The 18759-nt window shown below is 44.0% G+C and overlaps 1 protein-coding gene across 1 annotated transcript in view; it reads right to left on the bottom strand.

The window, feature by feature from the left end:
- Positions 1 to 18541, bottom strand: part of tshz3b (teashirt zinc finger homeobox 3b) — a 37828-nt gene extending 19287 nt beyond the window's left edge. The window contains exons 1-2 of the mRNA XM_029498742.1: positions 18420 to 18541; positions 17148 to 17804 (exon numbers count right to left, since the gene is read on the bottom strand). Coding sequence (XP_029354602.1) covers positions 17148 to 17187 — 40 coding nt within the window. The 5' untranslated portion in view covers positions 17188 to 17804; positions 18420 to 18541. The remainder of the gene's footprint in view (positions 1 to 17147; positions 17805 to 18419) is intronic.
- Positions 18542 to 18759: the final 218 nt, after the last annotated feature.

Here is an 18759-nt window from a genome sequence, read left to right as displayed (position 1 = left end):
TGTTTGCACATCACACACGCAAAACAAACAAACAAACAAACAAACAAACAAAAAAACAAAACTGCACCATCAGGGACGCATGTCTGTGATCTGTGACAACTGTGGGCAGGAGGTTTGCCATGTGTGGCATGCTTTGACACAGGCTACAATTGATTAGTGTGATTTACAACGTAACTCCTACACACACATATGCAGCTACTCCTCTGTCACTGTTTCCACATGTGTAATCACGCATACACACACACACACACACACACATCTACATTTGTTTCAAGTTTATGGAATCCACAAACATTCAGTCTTATTCAGACTGCGTGTAACATTATTTCCTCTTTTAAAGGAAGAGACTAGCTATCAGTGTCTCTCACACACACTCACCGACACACACCTCCACACGGATACAACCCGAGGAAGATGATGCTTATAAAACTCAATTCACGCCTTGATTTAAATACAAAACTAACTACCTGACCCTAGTGTGCTTCGTAATCACAGACACAGAAATGCCCTGCACAAAAAAGAATTCAGCTACAACAGTCGAGGAACTTTTTGCAAGCGTGTGAGGCAAAAAAAAAAAAAAAAAAAAAAAGAAAAAAAAAGAAAAGAAAATCGAAGCAATATAAATCTGTACCCGATCACCGTGGGCAGTGGGAACAAAACAATAGGTCACATTAATATGAAGAGACAGCTTTTGAAAAATGCATGAAAACCAAAAAAAACGAGACCATTTCCAATAAACTCAAATTGAAGGGTTGTAAAGAAATTACATGATTTACGTTGCAGTATATCATGTTACAGATGTTGAGAATTAAGATTTTTTATTATAAACCAAACTTCTTTTTTTTTTTTTTTTTTTTGAAGGGAGCGGTGGTTGACATCGGCTAAAACTCTAAAAAGTACTGGGGGGTACTTTTAATTTAATGCTTTGTGCACTAGCAAACAAAACTACCACATAGTCAATGCTCATTAATTTTTAAAAACAATATTAACAACCGCATTGAAATTAACACTTGACTGTGAGTCTTTTTTTTTTTTTTCACTGTGATCCAATGAGTCAGTGGAGGTCAGAGTGCGATGAATCTATCAGTCCTAATCTCAGAAATTCTTCTCTGTGATATGTAATGGTTGTTTTGGCTTAAACCATGTGGTGATCATTCATGCTGCACAGCCAAGTGAAATGAGGCCCATGTGACATAAGGGAGTTATTTAACGTTTGACCAAAAAATGCTGAGACTTTTTTTTATTTTTCCTTCGAGTCTTTCGAGTTCAGGAATGCTTAGCAATTAATTTATCAATATTTCTCAGAAGCACACACTCAGATTATACTCCGCTAGATCTGTCAAGAAGTAGATTAAAGATTCAGTCTAAATAGAAGACGTAAATGAAAATCGTAAATCTATTTTCAGGCCTTTGAGTGTAAACGTTTCAGAGCAGATTCAGCTCATACAGTTGCAGCTTTTCCATGTATGGTCAGGTTGCTTAACACCCTTATGCTTATACTAGTCAATGAATCAATAGCAACATGTTAGCCAATCAAGTGTCTATTGACTAGTTTATAAGTGCTAATGGAAGCCGCACATGCACTTAACTCTTTTCCTTCACTGTTTACCCCCGGGGTGGGGGTAAGTTCACTTGTGATTCTGCGGTGCCCATGTGCCTTTAAATGTCACTTAATTCAATCAAAACAACTTCTTTCATTCCTGTGACATGCCCATGTGTGAATGTATGTATGTGTGAGAGAGAGGCTGAGACTGGATACAACCTGGGGCAAGGCCTGAGGCTAAATCTTTCCTGCAAGAGAGCCAGAAAAAGGTAGAAAGCAAAATGTTAAATGCTGACTGATGCTCTGTCTGCCGTTCCACCACCGCTGCTGCTGCTGCTCTCCGTCTCCCTCCGCCCGTCTCTGTCTTTCTGTAGCTCCATGTCTTCCTTCATCACTCTCTCTATCTTTCCTAACTACCTGGGTAAGTATCTTTCAGTCTGTTTAGCCTAACTATCTGTATTCATATCTACCCCCGTCGTCAGCCTTCACTGCAAAATGTACGAGACATAAATTAGTCTAATCACCTCACTTACACACGCACACGCACACACACACGCACGCACATAAATGTATGTAGTTATTCTGAATCAGAAGTCAATAATGTATGTCAGAATTCAGTCTGGTTTGATTAAAACAGTCTGTTGAAAAAACTATTTGCACATCATTGTAAAATCAATAGCAAAATAACACATAAAAAGTAAAATAAAAAAAATAAAGTAACTAGAAGCAAATATGACACCGTAAACATTGAAACTGACAGGTTTTAGATCTGTCTTATATATATACATATAGTTATTCTTTTCTATGTTTGTTTGTTTGTTTTTGTTTTTTTTTTTTACAGAACTGATCGTTTCCAAAACCTACAGCTCGGCTAATATCTTCACTTTGTTCCCTGTTATGTAATTGTTCCTTCGACCACTGATTTTAGGATTTGTTGCTTTAATGCTTCTGTAACAGGTAACAGGTAAGCTAGACAGTTTCTACCTAACAGATAAAAAAAACTGACCTATCAGGACTAACCTACCTCCCGCGTCAGTAAATTCCACAACATAAACTGCCAAACAGGTGATTTGTCTCTACTCCTGAAAATGAGCCACAAGACATTACCAGTCGCAAATGCACTGGACTGCTGTCACCACGGTAATAACAACAACAACAACAATGCAACCTGTAGGAGTGTACCAGCCAAATCTTTACTCTCATAGTAACAATGACAGCGGACATCCTGGACCTTTATCTTCATGGTAACGATAATACAACCTGTAAAAGCGTACTTTTTTGTTAATAGAAACAAACCAATCACAGGTTGTGTAACGGCCGTGTGTTGATCAGGTTTAAGCTGAAAGTAAGTTCTTCCTCGAGGTTCTTCCCAACAGACACTACAGATGCTATGCCACCTGAGGTTTGCACACATTAGAAATACTACAGTCGATTAGCAGTACAACTACGACAACTACAGACTATACAGACTATGCATGATAATGAGCTGCTTGCAGTGACAGACAACTCCTTATTTTATCTGCTATTCAAAACGTCTGATACGATTGTGTGAAACATTCCTTTAACTTAGTTGTGTATTGCTTTTCTCAAATCCTTTAGTAGTTCGTAACAGTCTAAAAAGATGGTTTAGACGCATGCATCATGATATATTTTGGAGGTATTTCATAGAGTAACATCAGATCTCTGTTATTTGGTACTCGAGATATTGTGATTTAAGACAGCATCCTTTTCAGTTAAGGTCTTATAACTAATTCAGAGACAAATCTCACATGATCTTCTTGTGCAGTGTGACCGGGCGTCCTACAATGAGCTGGATCAGTGAAACACGAGTTAATCTCTGCGTGTCTTCCTCTCCGTCTGTGTGTTTCTCTCCTGTGCTGTTGTTATGTCTCAGAGCCTGGCTGGTTGTGTGTACAGAACATTTGGTTCCATCGGTCTGCTAGCTCTGTGTAAACTCCAGATAATAAATGGTGGTGAGAAAATGAGGGATGTCAAAACACGCGGGGACCCGGTTTGGGGAGATCAAAGAAGTGACACTGAGGAGAAAGCTAGAGATCCTGTCTTATACTTCACCACTGTTGTAAAATGCACGAATGACGGTCGAGATGAGCGAGCAGGAAGTCTACACGCATCAGAACAGGGAGATGATAAATTTCTTTTTTTTTTTTTATTAATTTTTACTGGAATTAGTTTCTTATAAGGTAATATCGCTAAGAAATAACCATTCCCGTACTTGTGAATAAAAAAATATACTAGCCTATACTCAGGTTTCTATTAAACCATGACTCACAGGTCTTTATTACAGCATCCTGATGTTCCTAAAGTAAAAAGCAAACAAAAAAAAAAACAGAAGGGTCTTCTTTCTGCAGGACATCAAACTCACTAAAAAACTACAAAAACTCCAACCTTAAAATAAAACCTTGGACCAGGGACAACCTTGGACAAAAACAACAGCAACAAAAAAAAAAAAAAAAAGAAAATTTGTGGCCTTATATTTAAGGACACTTTATTATGGAGGCCTCATTCACACACATATACAGAGCTTTTTCTACATTTTAAGCAGTTTTCTAGTATACAATCTCTCACACACACACACACACACCAATGATGGGGGGATGGGGTTCAGTATCTTGCCTGAGAACACTTTGAAATGTGGACCGGAGGAGAAGCGGCCCAGAAACAAACGAGGGGCCTTTGGATCAGCGTGCCACCAGCCCAGGCTCCTCACCTAATTGTAAGTAGCTTGATGGTTTTAATACACATTACATCAGAAACCAACACTTCCAACGACCTATGACACGTGTGATGGATGGAATGATTGAGGTTTTTTTTTTTTGTTTGTTTTTTTTATTGAAGGTGAAGGGCAGCGATGGTCTCTGCCCAGAGACAGCATCACAAAAACATCAGGATTCGATTCGATTGAGGCTGATCCCCAAGCTCTGCTTCACGCTTTATTTGTCTGAATCAGACATCAGACTTCTGTCTCATCATATTCGTGCTTTGTTTTGTTTTGTTTTTTCTTTCCCATTTGCCTTCTTCATAGTAAAACTTTCCGGGGAAAAAAAAAATTGAAACACACCAAAAATAAGTCATCTATGAAACAGTGACAGAGCAGGTGGTTATCACTCGGTCCCATCTCTGCATATATCTGCAAGTGTGACTCGAGCTGATGGATGAATCCACGCTAGTTTGAAGAGATCTGTCATTATTTCTCTCTCTCTCTCTCTCTCTCTATATATATATATATATATATGTGTACCCTTTTACTGGGTTTTTATGCATACAGTTTTTTTTCCAGCAGTTCTCCTCCTGATTAATTAGAACAGAGCTGGCGACTAACAGCAGAGCTTGTTTTATCAGCATCCACTCATTCCGCTCCTTGGTGTGCTGTACCTCTGATGGTTTGAGGGAGGAAGGGGAAGGGTCCAAAATTACTGCATAAAAAGAGAGGAAGAAAAAAAAAAAAAAAGCAGTCACCTTTTCTATGTCAGCCTCTTCCTCCTCCTCTTACTGAGCTCTTACCAGGACCAAGTACCAGCGAGGGTCATATCTTTTTAATTATCTTTCTCCCCTTTGATTAATTATTCGGCGTGACAACGGCAAGCTCGTAATGCCTTTCACCTGCCGCCGCTGACTGACGGCCCCTCTGTCGAACTCAAAAGCAAACAGCTGCTGCCATGATCGCCTAGCAACCGGCCGGTGATGGATGAGTACGAGAGATGGATGGCCACAATAAATCACCACATCTGCCTTGGTGCAACAGAAACCAGTGTGGGGGGGGGTGGGGGGTGGGGGTAGGTGGTTGGAAGAAAGGGTGCGAGGGGAAAGAAAAGGCGGGAGTGGCGAATGAGCACACTGTGTTTAAATGGTTACACACACATGGAAGGAGTTTAAGGAACGAGCCACAAGTTTGTTGTTGTTCCGTTCACTTTCACTTCCTTTCTTTACTCTTCTCATTCACGAGGATTCAACTCAGGAAGAAGTGCTTAGACGATCAATAAGGCGTTCAAACAACTGAATGGGTGAAAAAAACCACTAAATTTAAAATGGAAATGCAGAATTTATTCAGTCACTATTTCTCGTCAAGGAGGAGAATACCCATGACTGTATAAACCAAAATGCTGTTTTACATCAGGGAACTTATATTAATTTTTATAAGCCATAAAGTCTTCCAAATAAAGTGCTAAAATAATCGAAGTTTTCCAACTTTTTCCCACCTAACCAGTGACTGTGACATATTGAACACAACTCCACAAGTTATTTACTACGTGTACATTCTTATCAAAGGGGATTTGACATTTCCTGTACTGTTTGAGCGGTGAGGCCTTTGTGTTATCAAGGCAAGGTCCTTTTTTTTTTTTTGTTAAATCTTAAACTTAAAAACTTGCTGTTTCAAGGTTCATTCATTGCCTCTTTCAGATTTAATAATAAATAAAGCCCTTAGCTGTGAGTGTGTGTTTCACTACTCCAGTGATGTTTTCGGCCTAAATCGGCTGAAACAATTATATGAAATGACAAGATCCAAAATAATTGCGATGAAAGAATTTCACTCATGAGGTTGAATAAAAAACTATGTTCAGAAATACCAGCCATGGTTTGCCAGCCTGGCCTAGTCTCCCTTGCCTCTCTAACACACACGCACACACTTGTATGGACACACACTCACGCACTTATTGTACATCATCATTACCAATTTGGTGTTCAGCATCTTCTCCCAGGGCGCTTCGACAGGCACCAAGGTCATTATATTAAGAATGGACAGTCAAAAATATCAAAGAAAAGTGATTCAACAGGATCTTTTTTACTCTGCTTACACAACTTTCGCTACACATGCTGTACAACATCGACATTGTATGGCTTTGTGTGCCATACAACTTTCTTGTTCGACATCTGTTTAGTCGTCCTCAGTGAAAACACGAGATTCCTTAATATTTCTTAATTTAATTCCTGTAACTAATCAGTGTTTCACCTTACATTTCAATGTACCTTGACTGAAGAGAAGAAACTGGAGTGTTAACATCCCTCACCAACTCCAACATTTGACCTTTTGTGACCCCGATTCGTTGTTACGTCTTTAATGTCGCTCTCTCGTGTTTTTACTTGGTGCACAATTTTGATCTTTTCACTTCATCTCCGCTGTTGTTCTCCTTCTTTCCCTTCCTTTTGTTGAGACCCCGACTGTTCCCCCTTTTCCTCCCACCCCCATTCCTTCTACTTCACCTGCCGTGTCCTCACACACATACGCACATAAACACACACATGCACACGAAGCTGGAGCTCAGGTTACAGCTCTGTAGTGATCCAGTCTAAATAATATAGCAGTGATGAATGGCAGGGCCAGATTCATATCCATCAACGGGCTTTTTTTTTAAGGAGCATCCATCTTCTATAAAGCCTCCCTTTGAATCAGGGAAAAGTGAAGTGAGAGAGATACTGCACTGCCCGAACCCTTGGGAGAGCCTTATGCGCCGTTGTGAGGAGTTATGTACGTGTGTGTGCGTCTGTGTGTGTGTTTACGCATTAGATAAGACATTGTGACTGATACGCGGCTGCAAGCCGCAGCCCCTTTAACACACCAACACAGGAGAGAGACATATACAGATTGTAGATGACACACAAACACATATGCATTTCTGAATAAGCACCAAGGAGATTAATGATGGTGAGATTTACAATCTACACGTATCTATCATTTGAAATGTGAGTAATTGTGTGTAAAATGGTATTTAAAGTTGCTCTATCAACATCACATCCTGCAGGGTTCCTCCCAATCAGGATGGAGATGGAGAGCAGCCGAGCCAAAACATTAGTGAAACTAGTCTGGCCTACCCCCCCCCCCCCAACTTCTCAACACACTCACTCTCTCATTCAACACAACTGATCCCCTCTCTCTCTGTTTTTCTCTCTCTTCATCCCTCACTCCTTCCCCTCCTTACTCCCCCCCTCCCTGGAGGACCTCAGAGGCAGAAGGGAGGACTCCCTCAAATACTGAAACGCTCACATGTCCTCACCAACGCGCACCACCGTGCTTTTCCCGCACACACACACGAGGCCCTGGCAAAGCCCCGTTTGATAAATGACACACGTCATTGTGTCAGGAGAGAAGGGTGGGTCTGTGATGTATGGCGGGGACAATGAGAAGGGGGGAAATCGACTGTTTGGCAAGTGAGACGGTGCTCGTCTCCTCTGGTTTCTGGAAACCTCCGAAATCACGCGCCACATGCACAAACGCATCCATACATGTGTGCTTAATGCACGTTCCTGATGTGAAAGTGCGGGGCCAGCACGTGTGCTCAAGGCTCCCGTCTGGGCGAATGTGTTTGGTTGTCCTGCTTTTCTGTTTTCTCCCGCTTTCTCCTTTTGTTTCCTTTCTCTTTTTTGCTCAAGCCCTTTGCCTTCCCCGACTGAATTATAGAGAGGAAGAGTTCTTCAAGGAAAAAAAAAACAAAAAGAAAATAAAAGGAGAGAGAAGCAAATGCTGCTTTTTTTTTTCTTTCTTTTTTTTTAGGGAGGAAAGGGGGGTGGGTCAGAGACTCAACGATATCAATCACATTCCCGTTTGGCAACAGAGATACTAGTATTTCAAATAAAACAGCCAAACCTAGACAAATAGCCTTAACATGGGGCTGTAACCTGAACTCCCCCCCGCCCCCCCCAGCACCACCCTGAAACTTCTCATAAAGTGGAGAAACAGAGAGGCTTCTGCTTTGTATTTTTTTTTTATTTCAATCTTCCCTGCCGACTATCTTTCTCCTGCCTCTTTTCTCTCTTTGTCGTTAGCAGGCGAGGTGGCTGACATCTGCAGAGTGCATTTAAAGAGAAAAAAATGTGTCAGAAGAGTGTGATGCACTATTTTGCACGCATGCACACACACACACACACACACACAGGCGGCCCCCCTTGCTCGGTTTCATTAGCTCCCTGGCAGGGTGGCACTTCTCAAGCTCATTACTGAGGAAGAATTTATGGTGCGGCAGCCAGTGGCGGAGAAAAGGCATCTGTCAATAATTGCAGGGAGCAGCAACTCCCATCTCCACCAGCTTTGAAATCTCATTAGGTATGCAGTTATCAGGCATAAAGATCAAAAACATTACTCAGCTCCGACAGACACCGACCAAGAAACATTAATTAGCAACAGGCCCTTGCAGTATAAAATAAAACAGCCTTCTTCCCCACTCCTCTCATCTCTCTCACTTCCCTCTCTCTTTTCGGCATGGCCGCCCCTCTCTCTCTCTCTCCAGCTATCTATCTGTCTATCCATCTGTCTCGTCTCACCTGCCTCTTTGCTCTTAACCCTCTTTGGGACCACACACAAAATACACAGACACACACACACACACACACACACACGTGAGTGAGTGACTGCACTGGTTTATACACACAGTTTCCTACCACACCCTTGTAAGATCAAACCATATCAATCCGTGCACTTCCTGCACGCAAACCTTCAGACAGACGCGGTGTGCTGTAACTCCCGGCATCTGAAACTGATCAGGACATGAAATAAGGAGGAAGGCTAGGAGGGCTAAAGGCATGTAAGACTGTCTTCTGGCAGTGACTGAGTGAGTGGTGACCATTCAGCCAAGTGTGTGTGTGTGTGTGTGTGAGGAGAGAAGAGGAAGGCGCTGTCAGCCTGAGAAGGATGTCAGCTCAGGCTGGCCCTGATTACCAGGGCCTGAAACGGGTCCTCACTGGCTCCCATGCCTTTTATCACTGCCATCGTCTCTCTCTCTCTCTCTCACACACACACACACACACACACACACACATGCATACAGTCTCACACACACACAAGACTGATGGCTGCCAGTCTTGACTAGGTACAGCCAAAGCCTCCGTGGGAAAGGGAAGCGAATGGCGCTGATTGTGTGAGCATGCACACAAACACACTCACACACACACAGGCTCACACACACACACTTTGCAGACATAAAGGCAACCCCCACTGAGGGTAAGAAGAAACCCAGACCTGGAGCCAAGCCCAGATGACACTCAAAAGATGTACACACACACTCCCACACAGAGACACACACACACCTTGTCTTGACACTGTCTCATCCTCCTACTGGGCCTGCAGTTCCCTACATGACACAAGACCCCTCTTACACACACACACACACACACACACACACACACACACACACACACACACACACATTATCCTCTGTCTCCTAAACATGACAGGAAATACAACTGGCTGTACACGATATAGAAATATAGCTAACCATAAACAGAAGCAGAGAAAAGCCCTGACTACGAGACCGACTGTGAGACATTTCGCTCTAAAGTTTCTCCACTTTTTTTCGAATGACTGAAGTCATCATTTATGGTCAGAGGATTTTTTCTTGACCATGTGGTCAGAAACACAGAGGCATTTTCCACAATACATCAGATCTGGTCTATAAACTTGCAGAGGATCATTGCATGCACGTGCATGTGTATCTGCCTTGTGTCAGCACAGAAAATGTGTGTGCATAAAAGGGGATCTCTCTCTATTTACTCAACTTCCTGTTGTAGCTGCTTTCCCAGGGTACCTTGGTACAGGTCTGTCAGCTAATCAAATTTTACCTTAAATTCCTGTTGGTTGGATTAGGATTATTATCTGTAAATCTATGATACCTGTTAACAGTTACACATTTTTTGTTTGTTTCGCTTTTTTCTTCCCTGACACTTTAATCCGCTATTCACTATTAAAACCACATCTTATGCATTTCCACACTGTTTCCCTTGGGCCGCACACAATTTAAGAATTGCTTTTCATTATATGATTTTACAGTTATCTTATGTTTTTTAAGTTTAAATTTGCATCCCTTCTATTAATTCCACATTTTTCTCTTTATTGCAGACTGACCTGATGATGACTCCTTACATTGCTGTACCCATGTCTCTCATTTTTTGAGAAATGCTCTGGTGTCTAATATATATATTATTAATATATAGAGAGAGCGAGCGAGAGCCAGAGATCTAGATAAAGATTTCTCTGTGTGCTCTGAAAACCACTTTTGCACTCTTTGCACCCACACAACTATATGCTCTCTCCTCACAAATTCATCTTTAGGGAGAAAGAGTGAGAATAGGGGCTAGATATACAGAGAGAGGGAGAAGAATGGGTGGGTAGTTTGGGGTAGGGGGAGAGCCGGGGGCGGTGGGGGGGGGGCATGCAGGATGCAGCCTTGTGAGCCAATTTAAGAAATAACTGCTGATGCATCAGCTATTGACTGTTTGAGCGCTCGTGATAACGCTCAAGGCAAAACTGGGAGCGAAATGACAGCATCAACTGCCTGCAATAAAGTGCAGCGCGCCCGACCAAGGGAGCTCTAATTGACAGCTGTCAACCTAATGGGAGCCATGACGGAAGATTCTGGGAGAGGGAGGAAAAGAAACAGTGTTTATAAACCATCAGCCACTTATCCTCAAGGAAGCTCGAGCTCCCCTCCCTCCATCCATCCCCCTCCTTCCCTCTTCCTCTCTCTCACTCTGATTGTCATTTGTCTACTTGCTTGCTTTTTCATTCACTTCTACTTTCTCCTGCCCGTGCTCATAAGCTTTTTTACAATCTCATTCCCTTTCTGTCTTTCGCTATGATAGAATATTTAACTATGCAACAGTTCTCCCACTTCATACATTCTCTGTCTCTCTCTCTCTCTCTCTCTCTCTCTTTCTTTCTCTCAGTTCATTGTGGTGGCGCGTAGTGGGCTAGGAGCACTGAGAAAAGCAGAGGAAGGCCATAACTAATCACAATGTCAGTTAGCTGCCTGGGAAAGACTCACTCTGCACAAAGTAATGCGGGGAGCAGGACTGAGCCCGGAGACACAGACAGTGACTGGAACAGAAAGTGTTGTCGGCTTAGCATGCTTGCGAAAGTTAGGAAACACGGTACGTTTTAGGCAGAGGCAGGTTAGAGAGGACAGAGACGGGTGTTTCATATCCCACCGCCTCCTCCATGCATGAAAATAAAACAAAAATCATGTAGCTTCTTATCGTGCTTCTTTTGTTTTCTCATCCGAGGGAGTTATAAGGTTCAAATTATATCTGAGAATCTAAAGAAAAAAAAAGAAATGGCCGACTATGTTTTAGTTGAAGTCAGGACACGAGCAGCACCTTTCAGATTAATGGCCTGCAGACGGGAGAAAAAAACAGCTCTAAGGCTGCTATTCGAATACATCCACTTGACGAGAAATCAGGGAAGATGACTTTTGCTTCAAGGATGAGTAGCCTCTGAATTTCATCTTTCACTGAATGACACGGAATAATTTTTCAACCATGTCTTATAGGTCACTTCATGGTGACCTTTCACAGGTAGAAGGGTGATAAAGATGGGAAAAAAAAAGTCTTTGAAAGTTTAAAAGCACATTGTCCAATTGTTTATTAAAACCAAAAGGTGCAATTATCAATTTACGGCAAAAAAAAAAAAAAAAGTTAAATTATTCAAAGAAGCCGTTACACACTTACATATAACAGAAAGGAAAATAAACAGGACCATTTTTGTTTACAGTGGCTGCCTGAGATGATGTAGCGCACGGTGAGCACAAGCATTTTAACCCTCTGAATCATTAATAGATTTATCAAACAAAGCTAATTAGCTTCATTACGCTGACCTCTTTCATTAGATGCTGTTGCCTTCGACTGGACAGGACTACAGGCTCTGACAAATGGTGCCAGTACATTACAACACTGTTCACCTCACACACACACACACACACACACACACACACACACACACGCAGTCTTTAGAAACAGCTCCACATTTATTTCAAATTCATAATATCCCTGCTCAAAATGTTTGCTGAACAATGTGAACACGTGCACAGCTGCATTGTGAGTACGTGCAAGCGTATCCGCAGCCCTGCTGTGAATTTCTCTGTGCGTGTGTGTGTGTGTGTGTGTGCGTGCGCATTTGTGTCTGTGTGAGTGAGTATATTTAAATGGGCCACTGCATCTCAACTTAGATCCACCGCGAGTGCAACGTTAACACACATCAAGCGTGATTAATCTCTCGCTCTCATCTACAATCAATCACACACACTCACAGACATACAAACACACACACACAGAGGCAGAGAAATCACAGAAATCAGCTGGTTTTCCTCCACGGCTCCCATCTATCTCCTGTTGGACAGAACCAGATCTGTCTTGATGTTAATATTTACATAAATCATGCTTAGCCTCTTTGGACACCGCACTGATGATAGGTGTTTCTAAAAAATCAACTCGGGTGAAAAATCCTCCCACTCCGGGAAGGTGTCATTGAGTAGCTAATAATGACCAGTGTCGATGTCATCAATCTGCAGTAGGCTCCTCGGAGGACAAAACCTTCACACACACACACACACACATAACGCTATGTTAACATCTCGCAGCTGCTGCTTTCTGCTAAAAATCATTCATTTAACATAACCCATGTGGCTTTCAAACAATAGCTCGCATGTAGGTATAAGTACACAAACTATCACAAAACAGACTTGTTTGATGTTCCAGCTTCCTGCCCTATAACAATGATCTGTTTGGTCTAACGAGGCTTTGAAGGCAAGAGACAAAAGCCCCCTGCTCGTCTGAGCTTCGTCCTTTCCTGATGTCAGCAGTCCTGAAAAAATAAATACCTCAGAACGTGCTCTGCGTGTGGGCACATATACACGTGAGTGTGAAAATTTGATTTGTTTTTCTTTTTTTCTTGTTTGAATAAACACACACAGCACAGTACACACCTTCTTTTTTTTTTTCTAGATCGCTCAGTGAAACACCCCAACTGGAGAGGATTCATTTCCTACCGTACCCATTACCCTGCCATCACTACTGCCCAAAATCTCACCTGTGGTGTGTGGGACGAAGATGTGAAGGGGGTGAAGGGCGGGAGGGAGGCGGGGGTGGTGGTGTTGGTGGGGGTGAGGGGGCAAATGAGGACGGTGTAAGATCAAGTTGATTACATCCAGCTACGCCGCAGACCTAATTGGCAAGCGTGACAGTGTGCGGGACTTGTCATCTCCAATCATTAGGCCTGTCAGAGATCCATCAGATGCTCGGTTAATTAGGAGAACGCTAATGAAGCTGGCAAAACAACTCCTCTTTTTAGACGGCTGAGCGCGCCGTGTCGCCCGGGTGGGAAGTGTTTGCGGCGGTGGGCTGATGGAGGTGGAGAGGTTTGTTGGAAAAGAAAGAGGGAAAAGTGCGTGGGATCATGGAGAGGATGGATGTAGATGGAGACCTGACGGAGCTCGCCTGTGACAAAGTCCTGTAGAGGAGTTCCGCAAAGGGGGTCGTGTCCAAGTGGATCAGTACATGGCCTGCTTCCACTACGAAGACCACATGAGACGCTCCAAATCAGCAGACATGAAAGGAACTCTTCAGTAAGATCACTGACTTTTAACCAGATTTACCAGTTTCCGTCATTTGAACAAATATGATGGGTGAACGATTCACTGCCTTTTACTGCCACTACCTCAAGGACGCCTCGTTTTGTGAAGGCCAACTAAATCATGAAAGTGAGGAAAAACTGAAGAGATTTTTTTTTCTTTTTCGGTAAGAGGGGTGGGAGGGACTAAACAAAACAACCCCACGACCCGCAGTTCCTCCTCCTCCACCACCCGGTTCCTAATCAAGGCCTATCATTTACCATCCTTCCCATAAGTCTTGCCATCACTATGGCGCAATCAATTTGTCATCACTTTTTCGTGTGTGCCATACAGTTCCCTTCAACCTTATAACTTGCAGCTGTGCAGTGGGGGAGAGGAGGGAAGGCGTGAAGGATGGTGGTGGTGGACAGAGGATGAGGAGTAAAAGGAGGAGTGGGAGGAATGGAGGACTATGGAAAAAAGGAGGAAGTTGCCAATAAAATGTAGTGAAATGAAACTTTGCCTGCATCGTGTTTGTTCTTGTCCACTCATCAAAGAAATAAATGCCTCATTTTCTCTCCAGTCCACACTGCCGGCACACTCACTCGCTCGTTCCGGCTGAATAAAAAGGCTCTCAGTCATCCTACTACACATCCATTCATCCATCCATCCATCCAACCATCCATCTATCCTTCCATCCACCCATTGCTTCCATTAGCTAAAACATTTTGATCAAGTGAGGCCCTGGTTTTAGAATACATAAGACTCTCTCTCTCTCTTTTGCTCTTTTGCTCTCTCTCTATCTCTCCCTCTGCCAGCCTCTGATTGACCATTAAGACCATTGATGAATGTGGCTATGCGAGGCCAGACAATTAAATCAAATATGAAACAAAGTCTCTCTGACGGGCCCTTCTGATGGAGCGAACTAGTCTTTTGCCTCACGATTAGGCTAATAGTTACATTTTTCATACCGCTCCATGTGCATGTGTGTGTGCACAAAAAGCATTGCATTCTTGTTTATATGTACTTTAGACTCATTGCAGCATATCTTGTGTGCATGCACCACTGCGCCAATGTAATTATGTGTTAGATTGTGTGTGTATGTTTGTGCGTTTGCGTGTGTGCACTACTAGACTGTTGGAAATATTGTAGACTTTACTTGCACGAGAGTTAAAAGAAAAGTTGCAAACATGGATGTAGTTGGCTGAAAATAAAACAATAAAGGTCATGAATAAGTCATCACCAATCCACCCAACAAATATGAACAATAATTAGTGATTCAAGACGGATAACTACATGCTGCAAAGAAAAGCTACCCCCCCCTTCCCGAACTGAACTGAAACTATTTTGAAAATGAGCGCAGATGATCAGACCTCACCGGAGACAAACGTTTCCCTCCCCACTCAGTGGGAAGATTCAAAAAATGTTTGAGATTGGCTCAGTTGCACCAAATCTGAGGCAAAAGTAGAAGAAAAAAAGTGAGAAATTTACGTAAAAGGATGCAATTAAACAATGCCTAAAAGTTTTAATGCGATTTTAGCAGGCCCTGCTCTGCACCCAGAGTGATTGTGTTGGGGGGGGGTGATTTATTGACACTCATCGGGAATGAACAGATCAAAGGCTCGGCCCAGATGACAGGCGATCAATCAGGCATCAAATCAAAGATGGCAATTGTCCATTAAAGCTCTCTTCCAGCACTTGCTGCCTCACCAAGCTGAGAGAGAATCTTTAGACCAGAGGAAAAAGTCTTTTCCCAGAAACTGGAAGTGGGAAAGAGAAAACACACCGAAGCCTGATGAAAAACAAGCGAGGTCAATCTCCAGAGGGGTTTCTATTTTAACGTCTCACTGAGGTAGAGAAGACTAGATATGTGTGTGCAAGAAATATACGGAAGTAATGGGGGATAAAATACATAAGGAAATTAAATTAGCTAATTTAATAAACCTAATATTGTGGTTTAAAAGACATTAGGGGGGCGGGTTCTTAACGACAGCATAGTGGTGTCATAGCGTCACTGGTGGACCGAGAAACACACCCTGTTAGAAACAGTAGACTGACATTCCACTGAGAACCCAAAGAAAATAAGACAGAAGGACAGTGACCATGAGACAACAACAAAAATCTGCCTCTATGACTGTCAGCTGACTCTGAGCTTCCACCAAACCTCCACAGCACGGATCCTTAATCCCACAATCAATATGGACAATCAGAGGAGGAGCAGAGGGAGGCAGCGTAGAGGAGTGAGGGGAGTCAAAGAGAGATCTATGAAAGAGCAAGTTCTCCGAGTCGAGGAGAAAACCGAGAGAGTGGGACCTGAAAGGATTTTTCCCATCGAAAACTCTCTCTCTCACACACACATTTCCCTCTGCTCACTCTGCGTCGTCCGGCCTGTGATATGGTTTCAGAGGCAATAGGATGGTCCCTCTGACCACCGTGTCACAGCTATAAACCACCAAATCTCCTCATCGCTTGACTGTATTAAAAACACATTACCGGCCTACTGACTAAAGCAGATTTGCTCTACCCATCAATCAATCACAACATTATTTTCTTCTTATGATTATTAGCCTGACAGGGGAAAAAAAGGAAAAAGAGTCAGGCACAGTTTCCCTAACCCTCAGTTGACATCCTATGTGCTTCCTAGTTTGCAGTTATGAGCAGCAAAAAGACAAAAGCACAGAAACTGGCTGACAGCTGCATGTCCGATGACATATTTTTGGAGTGCAATGGCCTAATTAATTATCAGATTTTCCGTCAATTAATCGAGTAATTGATGAATCGATTACTCTCCAAGGCAGTTCACGAGAAGAGGATATTTGTGCAGTTTACTGAAATGAAACTGTGTTGTCATGTTTTCTTTGTAATCGTGAGAATGCCCGGTGAGATAATATAGCAGAGGTGTTGTAACCATCTGATAGCAATAGTAATAATTATGGCAGAAATTACAGTGTCAAGGAGAGGTCAAAAGTTGCGTTCAGGGCAGCGGAGATATGATGAAAAAACCCAACGCAGTGGGCTTTCTGCACCGCTTCCCTGTTGCTTTACAGCAGATACAAACCAGACGGATGTTGCCGTCGTCACACAAACGTTACTATGCGGGTGACGGATATATCAATGAAAAGTAACTGAATGGGGGGAGGCGGGGGGAGAGGGGGGTACAAACAGAGTGCAGGGAGTTATGGGGTAGGGGGGGGCGAGGGGGGGGGGGGGTGAGAGAGAGTTAGAGAGAGAGGAAGAGAGATGTAAAATGCATGCAAACCGATGCCAGTGCGTACCTGCGGCGCGCCGAGGCGCTTGCTGCTTCCTCCGCGGCATGTCGGTTTCGAGGAGCCCGGCAGGGAATTTCTCTGGCCCCGGTGATCCGAGGCTGCCTTAGGGGGAATCCGCTGAGCTTTGATACACAGTTTTGCCCCCTGGGTGCGCTCTCAGGGCTCCCACATAGATTGGGGAAGGGTATGCGTAAAGGGAAGGAGGAGGGGCTGGGGTGGGTGGGTGGGTGGTGGTGGTGGTCGGGGGAGTGTGCAGTTTTTGGAACACAAAAAAGAAATCAAAGGAGGAATAGCCAGTAGATGCGAGGATAATTAAAAAAAAGGAGAGGAGGGAGGAGAGAGAAGGGTGAGGAAGAACCAGCGTGACTCCCTGGTCGGTCGGCTGCCTGCAGGCTGCTCTCCGCTCTCTCCTGGCGGTCGCTCGGTCGCTCTCTCGCCCTCTCCGACACTTGGATGGACGCGGTGAGGGCAGGAACAGATGGGGGTTGGAGGGGATGGGAGGGTGGTAGTGTGGGGGGGGAGAGGCTCTCCGCGGTACAAAAACACAATTAAAAAAAAAATAAGAAAAAGAAGAAGAGGAGGAGGAAGAAGAAGCAGAAGAGAAGCGCCCCGTGTTTCCGTGTGATCTTCTTTTATTTGGCGTCGGAGGCTGCAACAGGCAAGCTTGAGGAGATAAAAACCAAAAGGATCGCGTCAGTCAAAAGTCCGCAAACAAGGGGGACAACACATCAAGAGCTGACACAACTGAAGCCCTGCGCCTCCTCTACGGTTCAACCTCTCCGCCGCTGATAGGCGTCACGTAGCTCCCTGTCTCTCTCTCTCTCCCTCCCTCTCTCTACCTCCCTCCGCCGCCGCCGCCGCCGCCGCCGCCACCCCCTCCTCACCCCTCCTCCCCCCCCTCCCACCACCACCACCACCCTCTCTTACCGCTCTCACTCCTTCTGTCATTCACTCCCTTCCCTCTAGCCCCCTCGTTTATTCCGAGCGAGCGTGTAGTTCAAATCCCGCAGCCTTTTTTGGCGGATGCTTTGAAATGTGCAGTAATATTGTATCAGTTACACTGCAGATGGAAGGAGGTGAGGAGGGGCGGGGGGGAAGAAGGGGGCAGACACGCAGCCACATGGCTGTCTTCAACAAAAACACACACGCAACATATACAGTATCAGTTATAACCAAGCGCGCAACCTCTCTCTCTCTCTCTCTCTCTCTCTCTCTCACACACACACACACACACACGCGGGCTTGACAGCTCGAGCTGGAGCGGAAACGCATACTTACTTTCCGGGCTGATCCCAGTCCATGAGCTTCCCCTCCCGGTAATCACGCTCAGTTCAAAGCCAAGAGGTGGACCGGCTGAAACGTGCCTGGAACCATCTCAGAAAAAAAAAAATCCATTCGCCTCTGGCAAGTCCTGTCGGCGGTGTTGGAGGTGGGGAGGGAAATGATCGAAGAAGAAAAAAAAAAAGTGAAGCCACATGCGGCTTTTTCAGTTTTGTTAATTCTCAGGACCGACAGCGGAGGAGGAAGAGGAGGCTGCCCTGCCTTCGCCTTCGCCTTGTCTTGCTTTTTGCCCGGCACGGCGTACGTTATTTTGTCCGAGAGCGCTTTGAGAAATCCG

Source organism: Echeneis naucrates, chromosome 3 (assembly GCF_900963305.1).
Source record: "Echeneis naucrates chromosome 3, fEcheNa1.1, whole genome shotgun sequence".
Taxonomy (NCBI): domain Eukaryota; kingdom Metazoa; phylum Chordata; class Actinopteri; order Carangiformes; family Echeneidae; genus Echeneis; species Echeneis naucrates.
This window is presented reverse-complemented; position numbering and strand designations above follow the sequence as displayed.